The sequence below is a fragment of the Drosophila albomicans genome, chromosome 2R, assembly GCF_009650485.2.
Source record: "Drosophila albomicans strain 15112-1751.03 chromosome 2R, ASM965048v2, whole genome shotgun sequence".
In the NCBI taxonomy this organism is placed as follows: domain Eukaryota; kingdom Metazoa; phylum Arthropoda; class Insecta; order Diptera; family Drosophilidae; genus Drosophila; species Drosophila albomicans.
Genome location: NC_047631.2, coordinates 16,806,694 through 16,819,429, shown reverse-complemented (window position 1 = coordinate 16,819,429; position 12,736 = coordinate 16,806,694). Strand labels below are relative to the sequence as shown.

The following is a 12,736-nucleotide window of genomic DNA, read 5'->3' as shown; positions in this document are numbered from 1 at the left end:
GTATGAATAATTTACACACAAGCCAAAGTCAAAGGCAAGGGCACACAAGTTGCAGTCACCTGGGAGATCGTAGAGACTGTTGGATCTGGCGAGAGACTCCAGAAAGTCATGCCACGCATGCCACAAATAAACGGCAAGCGCCTCATTTTGAGGCCACAGCTGTCAAGGTGCTGGACAAAGGAACAATGGGCACACAAGAAGCTCATCCCTGCTGTTAAGCTGCGACCGCAGACATTGCGACAGACAGCGCTGATTGAGTGAAGGCTGTGCAAGCAGGCTGTGAGTGGGAGAGCACGAGGGGAGGGGAGTGGAGGGCAGTGAAAGGAGTTGGTGCCATGGCATAGGTATGCCCTCGCCTCGTACCCATATCAATTACTTAAAGCTCATTCACAACATTTTTTATTTTCACCTGACAAAAGCCCAAATGGCATCCAATCAATTTGGCCAGGCGCAGGCGAAGCATAAATCCAAACCAACCAAAAACTGCACAACTGGACACGAGGTACGAGGCGTTGAAGATGGAGACGAGGAATGCGATGGAGACTGGGCTTGCTATTGATTTTGGGCAGCAGTGGCAACAAGCCAAGAGACCAACACATGTTCTTGCGCCCGAAAAACTTATCGCAAGCGATGCGATAAACGATAAATAAATACAAAAAGCAAACAAGCCTGGAGAGTGGACACACACACAACAGAGGACTGGCTTGAGGACTTGGACTTGGACTCGAACTCGCTGGCTAACGAACGCACCAACAATAATGTCGCAGACAACTTTTTGGTTAGTTAAACAGCAACTACAACAAAGGAAAGGGGGACAAAAAAAAACTGTCGCCTGGCATAATATGAAGCGCAGGCAAAACATTTTGTCAGCCCGCAGCTTCCTACATCACATACAGATACTTGAACAGCAAAACAACAGATACAGATTCGGCTACAGTTGCAGATGCAGATACAGATACAACGACTTCAGATACTTTAGTTCACATGGCATCTTTTTGCTTCCTCATTTAAGCTTGACTTCTTTGTGCTGCAGTGCGTAAGTATGAGTGTGCGAAAGTGTGTGTATGTGTGTGTGCATTCAACTGTTGTGCTAACTTTAACAGTGCAGTTTCGGTTAACAGCGCTCTGTTAACGCAGACAGCTGTTATGTGGCTGCTGCTCATTGGGGGTTGCAACTGCAGCTGACCCGATCCGATCCGTTCCTCACCCCTCACGCATTACAGCGGCTATAAAGTTGTCGTTGCTGCTTCTGCTGCTTAGGTTGTTGTTGTTGTTGCGGTGGAGTAGCTGCCGGAGACATGCGAAACCGGCTGAGACGGTGATGACGGTGACTGCAAAGCAGGTGCAGCGACTAACTTCCGCAGCGAATGCCCAGTAAAAGCAGCTTGAGAGTGTGTGTGTGCGTTGGGTCTTTTCAAATAGCAGCAGCGACATGAAGTAATTAACAACTACAACACAAAACGAGCAGAAAAAAACAACAACAACAACAACAACCACAAGTCGATGACGCAGTGGAGCCAAGCAAAGCGTTGACAATAGCATTGAAGTCTCGCTGTGTTACTTTTTTTTGCAACAGCAACAGCAATTTTTCTGTTGATACCCTATACTCATAAAATGAGTCAGAGGGTTAGTTCATGTGCTTAGCGGCAAATGAAAGCAGAAAAGGAAAGCTGCAGCTGAGCAGAGGGAGACTTAAGAAAATAGAAAAGTAAAAGCTGAAGTAAGAAAGTCAAAGGGTTCAAGTGGATGCCTGATGAAGTTAATAGAAATTTTAAGTAGCAGCTGCATACTCAACTATTCAAAGACTAACATAACTTGCAGTCGAGCAATGGGGATGCTTTAGAGTAAATTGTTGTTGTCATTGTTGTGTGCTGATTTCATGGTGAGCGCACGCGGCGTATACGCAATGCGGCAACACACACAAGAAGGGAACAAACGGGGGCGTGCCACACACACCAACACACCAACACACAAGCTGACGCGTACATTTATTAACAACGAAAGCGCAGCGCGAATGGAGCAGGAAACATGCCCAAGTGGCGGGAATGTGGCCAGCAGCATCGGAGCACATGTCAAGTGGTGCAGCAGAGCAGAGGAAAAGTAGATAGAGACAGAACAGAGAGAGAGAGAGAGAGAGTGCAAGAGTGCCACACAGCGTTGCAGAGTCACAGTCACAGAGTGCAGTTAAGTGAAGAGCTTCCCACGTGTGCGAGCGTGTGAAACGAAAACGAAATCAAAACTGCAACAAAAAAAAAACCAAACTGAACTAAAACTAAAAATGAAGTAAACTATAACTATAAACTATATAACTAGAACTAAAAGGGAACTCAATAATCGATAAGTGTTTGCAGAGACACAGACACAGATCTAAATGTACCATATTATAAGTAATATAAGTAATATAATTAAGTCAGCAAATCGTTTTATCGATCAACAATCGATTGTTATTCACCCACACCAATATCGCAAATGTGTTTTTTTCGACTTTTGTCTTGCTTACCAGCACTTGTCCTGGGCTTTGTGCGCACGGGCTTCACATCGAGCACATCAACACCACCACCAGCACCACCGCCAATGCCACCGCCACCGCCGCCTCCGCCACTCGAGCTGCTATGTGCACCGCTGCTCATGCCGCTGCCCATGCCGCTCATGACGCCACCAACACCACCGCCACCGCTGCCATTGCCACCATGAAGCCCAGAACCAGCGTTCGAGCCATGATGACTGTGACTATGACTGTGACTGTGATGATGATGTTGATGCGCCGCCGCCGCTGCGGCTGCGCCCATGCTATGTCGGACGGCGGCCGCTGCAACTGAGGAACTTTGGAACATATTGGCGGCGGCCACAGCCGCCTGATGTTGCGCTGCCGCATGATGATACGAGGCATAGCTGCTGTCGTAGCTGCTGCTGTTCGCATTGCTGTTGGCTGCCGCATAATGCGCCTGAGCTGTGCCATAGAATAAACCATTCGATGCTGACGCGGAGGCGGATGAGGAGGCATTGCTGTTGTTATTGTTGCTGTTGGTGTTGCTATTGGTGTTGCTGTTGGTGTTGCTGTTACTGCTGTTGTTGTTACTCTGCTGCTGCTGCTGTTGTTGTTGCTGCTGCTGCTGTTGCTGCTGCGGCGCTTGATTGCCGCCGCCGCTGCTGCTGCTGCTATTTGAGCTATTTGTATTGCTGTTGTTGTTGTTGTTGTTAGTACTACCTTCACGCTGTTTGGGCGCCGAGGATTGCGCTAGTCCAGCGCTGCTGCCATGTGCTGAAGATGAGCCGCCATTCTGTATGGATGGCTTGATGTCCAGCGCACAGCTGGTGTCCGTCAGTGAGGTAGAGCCCGTGGCCTGTTGGTGCATGAAAGCGTTCATCACGGCCTAAACGAACAAGAATAAGAGCGTTCACAGGAGCAACAAAATTGATTAGCATTGATTTGAAAGACAGTTTTGAGGAGCATTCTCACCTGGTACTCGGATGGACCGGTTTGTACTGAGTCGGGCGTGGAGTCCTTTGGCGGTGTTGGTGGGAATGGAAACGAATGCTGGCCGGACGCCGTCGTCGTCTGATGGCTCTGGCCCACTTGGCCTAGCTTGTGCTCCACCTGCGGCTCCTGGGGGCAAGCGAATTGACCCATGCCCCAGGCGCTGGCGGGTGCAAACGGTTTGTGTTCGCTGGTCAGCCATGGACTGAGCGGCGTATGAAAGTGCGGCCGGCACACTTGGGGCGTGGCATGTGAGGAGGGCATGCGGGATGCTGCAACAGAAACAAAATCAGAAAACAAAAGAATTTAATAAAACGCGAAACAACAAAATCAAGTTAAATGCGGCATTAAATCAATTATGGCCAAAATTTATAACGAAGATTAACAGCCTAAAATCCAGTCAGTGTGAGACGAAGATGGAGATGCATATCAGCGAAGGGTGTGAGAGGGAGGCAGCGAGAGACAGAGAGGGCGAGGCAGAGAAAGAGCTCAGAGACCAGAAGCGATAAAAAATTCATAATAAATGACGTTGTTCTCTTTTTGCGAGGCGGAAAAGCTGCGTTATAATTTATGAAACACCAGCAACAGTTGCTGTCGCTCTGCTGCCGCTGCTGCTGCTGCTGCTGCTGCTGGTAAGGCACTGCTGACCATTGGCCACAAAACGACGCTCGCGGCCTTCGCGCAGACTTTTTGCATATGGCCAAGGCAGGCAGTCGAGCAAGAGTAAGCACAGCAACCACAGCAACCGCAGCAACAACGGCTGCTGCTGCATTGTCATAAATTGTTTAATTTGTATCATAAACAATCGCGTTAAACTTTTGTCCCAAAGCTAAAAAGATCGATCAGCGGCTCGAGTGCGCCGCCGCCTCAATTCTTGCCCGCTTCTTTCCCCCCTTTTTTGTGAGTGTTGGCCTGGCTTAAAAGTGTAGCCTAAATGTCTGGCAGTGTATAATTTAGCGGACACCAAGTGAGATTTATGTGCGCCAATGCTGCCGTTTCCATAGCGGCTGGCTGCAACATTTCTGCTGCTGCTGCTGCAACACAACTGTTGCAAAGAGCTGCAAAGCATATGCACATCCTGGCGGCGGGGTGTTGCAATTGTTTTGGGGCGCACTTATTCTTATTATTATCATTAATATTGGCTCGGCTGCTACGATCCGCAGTCTTCACTCGCAGTTCGCTCTGGGGCTTGTTTGTATGTGAAATTATTTTTGATTATGCAGCAGCCGCAGCAGCAGCAAAGATGAAGTCGAAGTCGCTGTCTAACAGTAGGTCAGGCAGTTCAATGCACGCCGAGATGGATTAGTGACTCGAGAGAACGCTGCCAAATGAAGCTATCACAGCCAAGACGAATTTCGTATGCTCTATTCACTTGAATTGAGTTTATTCACGTTTTTTTTTGGGGTTGCAATAAATGAGTTAATCAGTTTGTTTGGAGGCAGTGACTTAAGAACGAAAGCACAAAGTTATAATGTCCCGCTCCTTAAGGGTATTCCCATGCCCCAGCAATCTGCCGCAGTCTGTTGCAAGCTGCCTGCTGCCTGCTGTTTGCGATCGATCGCTGTCTGCGATAATATCCATTTGATTATCCTAATAACAGTGCTTTAGCGTCCATATTATATGTACGTGTGTCTGATTATAGAAATTATGTGCAGCAGTTGCAGTTGCAACAATTACGAGGCAGAGATAGAAACACAGCGAAAGAGAGAGAGAGAGAGATAGAGATGAGAACTTGCGCTTGTTACAACAGCGCATACAGAGAGAGCAAACTTCACACTTTTGCGCCCCAGCAGAGACAATCAATGTGCGATTGCAGCTACGTGCCTCAAAAATCAGGCAAAAGCTGCAACCACATTCAATCTACTATACAACGCGAGTCGCATATGAAGTCGTCATCGGCTCTGTGTGTATATAATTTTGGGGCCAAATAAGCGCATTGGACATGCCAAATTATATGTGTTGTTGCCACAAATCAATGCCCCCAGATGCCAGCCGATGCGATGCGATGTGATGCGAGCTTTAATTGCTGCAATGAAAACTTTCAATTTGCGATGGTGTTGAGCGATAACAGAGCGCTGTTAAGGCTGCTGTTAAGCGGCCAATGAGTCACTGTTAGCTCGTGTTGTTGTTGTTTCTGTTGCGGTCGCCGCCGCTGCTGCTGCTGCTGAGGCTGTTGGCATCTTTTGTATAAAACAATTCGCTAATAAATCAAGCTGAGTACAGCAATTAAAGTTGCAAAAAAAAAAAAAAAAACAAACACACACACATACTCAGCGGTATTTTTGTTGCTGCTTGCTGCTGTTGTTATTGTCATTGTCGGTATGCAAAGCTCGTGCTGGTGAAAAGCGGCGACGTCGACGTCGTGCCCTTGGCCGTCCCCCAAAGCCAAAAGCCTGGCTGACACGTTCTACACAACAACTACAACAACAGCTACGACAACAACTACAATAAACAAAAGCGCTACAATAAAATCTGCCTTTAATTTTTGTTGTTGCTCACAGAGAGAAGCAGCAACAGCAACAGCAACATCAACAGCAGCAACAGCAGCAAAAACAACAACAAAAAATACTACAACATTTTGAAGTTTTTGGCCTGCGCTTGATTTCTTCAAACTGACAGATCAAAGCCACAAAGCCGACTCAACACACACACATAGAGACTCACAGGTATGTGTGTTGAGACACTCGAAAAAAGCAAAACGCTTGGACATGTGTGTGGCGTTTTAAAAGCGTTTGACAAGCGTTCAACTCAACTGAAGTCAACTGAAGTGAAGTGAAGTGAAGTAGAGTCAACTTAAAGCCAAGTTAACAACAGCGCCTGCACGTCTAAGCCGTAGCTCAAAATGAAATCAAGCCAAAGACAGAGTTAAGGCTGAAGCTGAAGTTGAAGCTGAAGCTGAAATCGTAGTCGATGCCGAAAGCGCCTTTTAATTGCAGTTTCAAGTTGGCCGATCGCCAACGTGAATGACATAATTAATTGTATGCACAGCAATCGGCGCACTTAACGCGACGTGTTTGACATCTGAAGATGACAATTCCCCGACACGATAGATAGAGCAGGTGATGGACACCATATAGCCTTATAGCCATAGAGAGACATCCACTCGCACAGTCATTCAATTAACCAAAATGCAGCCCGAAAAAGAAAAACTACGAACAAAAACGGCAGCTGGCAATACAATAAATGCCTCAAAGATCTCTTGAGAGAGTGAAAGAGCGACAACGGGAGGGAGGTCGAATCTCTGGCGCCTTATCAGCGCCAGCTCATCTCATTTGAATGGAGAACAAAACGACATGGAAGGGTCAACGGGCGAGAGAGACAGAGAGAGAGAATCAGTGACAAACACTCAGCGGCAAGTCTATTCATTGTAGCGCAAACATCTTGATAAGGCCTAGAGACAACAACGACAACGAGACAGAGACAGCGAGAGAAAAAAAAGCCCATTCGGAAAATGTAACAGTTTTCGCAGTTGACGATGAAAAGGATTGCCAGCTCTTCAGCTCTTTAGCTCTTTGGTAAATTAAATTCACACCAAATGCGGCTTAGGGGTTGTGTGTTGGCCCTGGGCTGCTTATCGGCGTCAGCAAATCAAATCGCCAAATGAGTGCGAGCTAAGCGAAATGTAACGTATGTCAGTCAGTCAGTCAGTCAGTTATGCTGTTAGGCAGTCATTCAGTCATTCTTTTTTGAGGCAACTCAAGTCGGATCAGCTCAGTCAGTCCCATCAGTCGATTAGTGATGTGCGTCGTCGTCGACGTCGTCCTCGACGTTGTCGTTGCCGTTCAGCTGCTTCCGCCTGGCCTGGCATTAAGCAACAATCAATCATACAAAGGAGCCAAGGCTCTGGCTCCTCTGCCTCTTTTTGGCTGAGTGAATCCTGCAATGACTGCCTTTAGCGTCGCTGCTGCAGGCGATCGCTTAATTTATAACCTTAGCGACCCTCGCTTCGTGTCCAGGATACTTTTCACCTGCCTCATTTGTAGGCGCGTGGCTGCAGCGTCTCCAAAATGCGGTCAAGTGTCTCTCTCGCTCGCTGGCTGCTTACACCTGCTCCAAATTTAAAATGCGGCAAGCGGCGGCAATAAACTATAACGGATTCCAGTTTTTAGTTTTAGCCACCACCAGGCTTGTCGAAGCCAAGCTACACAAGCCACAACTAGCTTAGCAGGTAGGTCAGTTAGAGCGGAGCTCGAAAATACGAAAAAAGACACCTTGAGCTCAACTCTGCTGCTGCTTCTCAGCTGTGGCTGAGAGCTGACTTACTGCTTAGCATTTTGCGCTCTTGTTTGTTTTAATTATTTCTTTGCTTTTTCCATATTTTCTAGCCTGGCTCATACTTCGCATTTGCAGCTCAGTTTGCGTGCCAACTGAGTTGACTTGACTTGAATGACTGCTTGACTGACTGCCTGGTTGACTGACTGGAGGACTGACAGGCAGGCGGCTGCTTTATTAAGCGCAAACTACGCTGCCATTGCCATCTATATTATTAACACTTTATTTGCGACTTGTGGCTGCCTCTGTGGCTGCCACACAGCCACACAGCGTCTCTTTGGCTGCCACCTCGTTGCGGATTCCCGTCTTCATTTACAGCGCGCTCTGCTCTGTGTGCTCCAGTTGCATGCCAGCTTATCATTAGTCATAAGTTGTCAATTGTATTTATGATAATGCGTTTAATAACTTAACCACAGGTTGCCCCACACTCTGCCCCTTTTGCCACTCATATTCGCATTGTTGTACTATGTCATGTTGTGCAACATCTACAATTTCGCTGGCATTTTGTTTCTGTGTGTGTGCTACGAATATGCAACGCAATTTGCAAGTTACGCAAATAATTGAAATATTCCTATAAATATTTTATTTGCTATTAATTGAGCAATTATATTACTCGTTAAATGCTTAATATACATTTCCAAGAAACATCATAAAATTCTCGGTTATATGAATAATTAATGCAATAAATAAAATTGAAAATACCTCAATGCTGCAAGTCTTTTAGTAAATATTGTAATTATAGACATTAGAGTTTGTATAAATAAAATAATATTGCTTGCTTTAAACTGCAACTAGGCTATTAATAAATTTTATATTATTCGCTGTTAATCAAGTGGAGTGAAAGTGTTGATCCATTTCATAAGTATCTGCGAATATGGCGTGGATTTTCTTGGCGATGGCTCAGACGCAATCGGTGGCTGTGGTTAACAAGCATATTTAGCTTAACGTGTGAATTACGTGGCCTGAGTGACTTTTGCATACGTGCAGCAATGTTGCCGCAAAACATGTTGACAAGACGACAGCAGCAGTGCAACAGCCACAGCCACAGTCGCAGCCGCAGCAGGGGCAAATGTTGCTTGCACTAAATAAAAACTTGCAGCAAGGCGAGGCAACAGCAACGGCAACGGCAACAACAACAACAGCTATGCGAACTCGTATAAGCCAAGTTGAGGGTTTGAAATGCGCCATTTTTAGTTGCCATTTGTTTGCGTTTGTTGCTGTTGCTGTTGCTGTTGCTGCTCTCTAGCTGGACTGTTGTTGCTGTGCCACACCATTTTCTTGCAGCGTTTTTTTTTTTATGCGCTGTGTATTTGTGGTGGGTGCTGAAAAAATGTTAATAATGCGGCCTACAGTTGGTAGTTCGTAGTTGGAAGTTGGCAGTTTGGCAAGCAGAATGTACGCGTTTTTTTTTCTCTGTTGTGTTGTGTTGAGTTGCAGCTGGGTCAAGCATGGGTCTGGCAAAGTTATCGTTGCAGTTCCTGATCCTTTGACTGTGTGTGCCACATGCACGCAAGCATAATAAATTTATGCAAATACCCAGAGTCCAGAGTTGCGAGTCTGTAAGTCTAGTAAATGATTGGGCTGCCACTGTCACTCAGCCTGGCTCAAAAGTCACGCTGACAGCTTTTTGCTGCTGCTACTGCTGCTGTGCCATTCAAAGGCATGGCTAATGAGAAATACACACATAAACACGCATTGTATGTTAGTGTGTGTGTGGTTGGTGCAAGGATGTGGCAGGCCTCAAATGCCTTTGGCGCACTTATGACAGTTCGAAGCGTCAGCAAAATCATTAAAATTGACAAGTTTTTATATGACACAACCAAATTTGGTAAGCCAAAAGCGAGCGAACAAATCACGCAACGTTTGAAGTGTTGTTTGTTGTGCTTTGACAACTCGTTGTTGTTGTTGCTGTTGCTGTTGGAATTGATGCTGCTGTTGCTGTTGCTGTCGCTGGACCACCAGGCAAGGCGCTGTTTCACATGTCATAAATAAGAACGCGTTGACATTTATCACAACAAAGGGCCCTCAGGCCACAAGAAACAAAGAGAGGCCCCCCGAAAAAAAACAACGATATAACGCAAAGGCTAAAAAGAAAAACGTTGCATAAATTCATAAGGCTGAACTTGAGAAATTCAATTGATGCGACGACGGCGGCAACAGTTGCCGCTGTTGTTGTTGCTGCTGCTGTGTCCACTTTTCGCATATTAATAAAATATTTTATTAAACACACGCGCCGCCGCCCAAAAGGATGCAGCAGCAGCAGCAATATTATGCTAAACAGTGTGTCCCCAAAAAAGGCTGCAAACGAAAATCGTGCTGGCAGCCGCAGTCCGCAGCATGCAACAAATTTTTGGCGGCGTCTCTTGCGACACACTCGTATGACATATTTTTGCCAAGAACAAGCAACAACGCATTATTATTGTTGTTGCTGTTGCTGTTGTTGTTGTTTGCTTTTATTGCTGCATTGTTTTAGACGAGAAGCGAAGCCGCAAACATTTATGCTAAGCAGACCTCGCTGAAAGCAGCAGTTTGCTCGTATGCAAACTGGTTTTGTTTTTGGCCAAGAAGAGCGTGAGTGAGTTTCTCATACAACACACACAACACACAGAGTCAACATAGAGTTAAACAACAAATTTTGCTGCTCATCGAATGTTAATGAGCTCGGAGGGGGCGTCATTTGTTAGACGCGATAGTCAAATAGGCATTACACCTGCCTGATCAGGCTTGACCAGGTGGTCCCCACAAAAAAATGTGTGTGTGGATTGCTTTGTGGATCGTTTTGTGGCTAAGCTTGTTTTTCTTTTTGTCTTCGAGCCCTGCCCAAACTCTCAGTTCTCAGTAAGATTGTTCTATTTTGATAGTTTGACGCTTCTTGGAAGCCATTAAGCCATTAACTATTAACCATTAAACATTGGGCATTAGGCATTAGACATTAGGAATTAGACATTAGCTATTAAACATTAGCGATTTGTTTGGCAGCCCCGTACAATGACTTTGCTTGCCTGCCTGCCTGGTTGCCTTATTAATATGCTCATCGCTGTGGCTTGGGCGAAGATCAGTTAAGGCCATGTCGCAGCTCGAACTGCCAAAGTCATTTGTAAACTTGACACTGCCAAATGCAGCGAAGTCTGCAGACAACAAACAACAGACAACAGCAGCAATGTATTAGCAACAGTTTATCACAAATGTTTGTTGCTGTCGCGGCAGTTGCAATTGCTGTCGGTTGCATTGACAGCGGGGGCGACAACGGCGACCAAGTTGCAAGTAGTCAAGTAGCAAGAGCTGCAGATACAGCAGCAGCCGAAGCAGCAACCAACAATGCGCTAATATTCAATATTGTAATTGCAGTCACAAATCGTGCTGTGGTCCGGCAACATGTTGCTGCTGCTGCTGTGCTGCTGTGGTTGCTGGCAGCGCATAAAATTAATGAATGCTGCCGCATTGCGCTTTGTATGTTCAGTGTCGGCATATTGACCACTCGCTGTGTTAGACAAATCACAACAACAGCATCAGTATCAGCATCGGCAACACGACATGAGCTGTTGTTGGCTTGTGTGTTGCTGCAACATGCGTATGCTTTGTTCGCCAGTTGTCGTTATAAATCGCTGGCGAGCAGCATTTTGATATTACAAATTAATAATAAAAGCAGCTAAGCAGACAAAAGACACCCAAGTCCAACAACAGTAGCAATATTATTGATGATGCACAACACACATACATATATAAATATATTTATATATATAGTTTTGTATGCAAGGTATGACTGTGGCAATTCGTGGAATCTGGGCTGACAAATGACAGGCAACAGGGCGAAAGGATGTACAAAAGCTAGGCACAAAGACTTCCGGCCCAGTTCATCAGAAGAAGCGGCGGCAAAGCTCTAAAGACACTCGCCAGTGTCCGCCATCTTGGCAAGAGGCGAGCTGAGCTGAGATTGATGCCAGCAACATGAAGCAAGCAACTAGCAACCAGCAAACTAGCAACGAGCAACGGCCAACTGGCAACTAGCAGCAAACAGGCGACAGTGATAGTGATTGAAGGACAGCTGTTCACACTAGCTAGCTTGCAGTTAAGCAGGCTAAAGCGAAATGTCAAATTAGAATGCGAAACGTGTTGGCAATGGGAATGCTGAGGAGTTGCTGCAACAACAACAGCAGCAGCAGCTGGACAATGGAGTTGGTTGCTGCAATTGGCGGCACCTTTGGCTTCGGCATGCAAAGTAGCCAGGCAAGCAAAAGCTAGCCAGTTAGCGAGGCAGCCAGTGAGGCGACAACGGCGACTGTTGCTGCAGTGCAAATTAATTGAAGCATCGCAGCAATGTCAACGACAGCAGCAGCAACATCACGTGTTGCATGTTGCATTCGGCGTAGGCAGCCACAGTCGAACTCCAAGACACAGTGAGAGTTGAAGTCAGAGTCGGAATCGGAGTCGGAGTCGGCTTTGGGGGCCAGTGGCAGGCACATTCTTATAATTATGTCATTTAATTAAGCAAAGACAGTTTGCCGTTGAAACGACTAATTAAAACATCGCGCCAGCAGCCGTTGTGGCAGCAGCAGCAGCAGCCTCAACATGTGCAACGCGGGCGGTGGCAAAAAAAAAAAAAAACAAAACAAAAAACACAAGTGAAAAAACACAAACGAATGAAAAACTATATGAATGACCGGCCACTGTCGAATGCAATAAACAATATGCAACAGCAGTAGCTACAATAGCTCCGCAACAGGCACAACAACAACAACAAACAGTTGCCGCTGCATCATACGATATAGAGAATGCTTCCAAGAATTTGGGTCATAATTAATGTGGCATGATTTCAAGACATTTTAATCAAAGCGAATTGAGAGGGCAATAGCAACGGCAGCAGCAGCAACAGCAACGGGATCAGCAGCAGCAACAACTTGCAACTTTGCAACAGTGGCACACAAGCTCAAGGTTTGTAATACCTTTGAAAAGTGTCACACACACGTAACTACACTCACACACACA

General features: G+C 46.1%; 1 protein-coding gene across 3 annotated transcripts in view; it reads right to left on the bottom strand.

The window, feature by feature from the left end:
* Nucleotides 1-12,736, bottom strand: part of LOC117575608 (GATA-binding factor C) — a 40,884-nt gene that overhangs the window by 18,034 nt on the left and 10,114 nt on the right. For 2 of the 3 annotated variants that reach the window (XM_052006616.1, XM_034259879.2), the window contains exons 3-4: nucleotides 3,461-3,750; nucleotides 2,501-3,374 (exon numbers count right to left, since the gene is read on the bottom strand). In XM_052006616.1, coding sequence (XP_051862576.1) covers nucleotides 2,501-3,374; nucleotides 3,461-3,750 — 1,164 coding nt within the window. The remainder of the gene's footprint in view (nucleotides 1-2,500; nucleotides 3,375-3,460; nucleotides 3,751-12,736) is intronic. The other variant, XM_034259880.2, reaches the window with a different exon arrangement.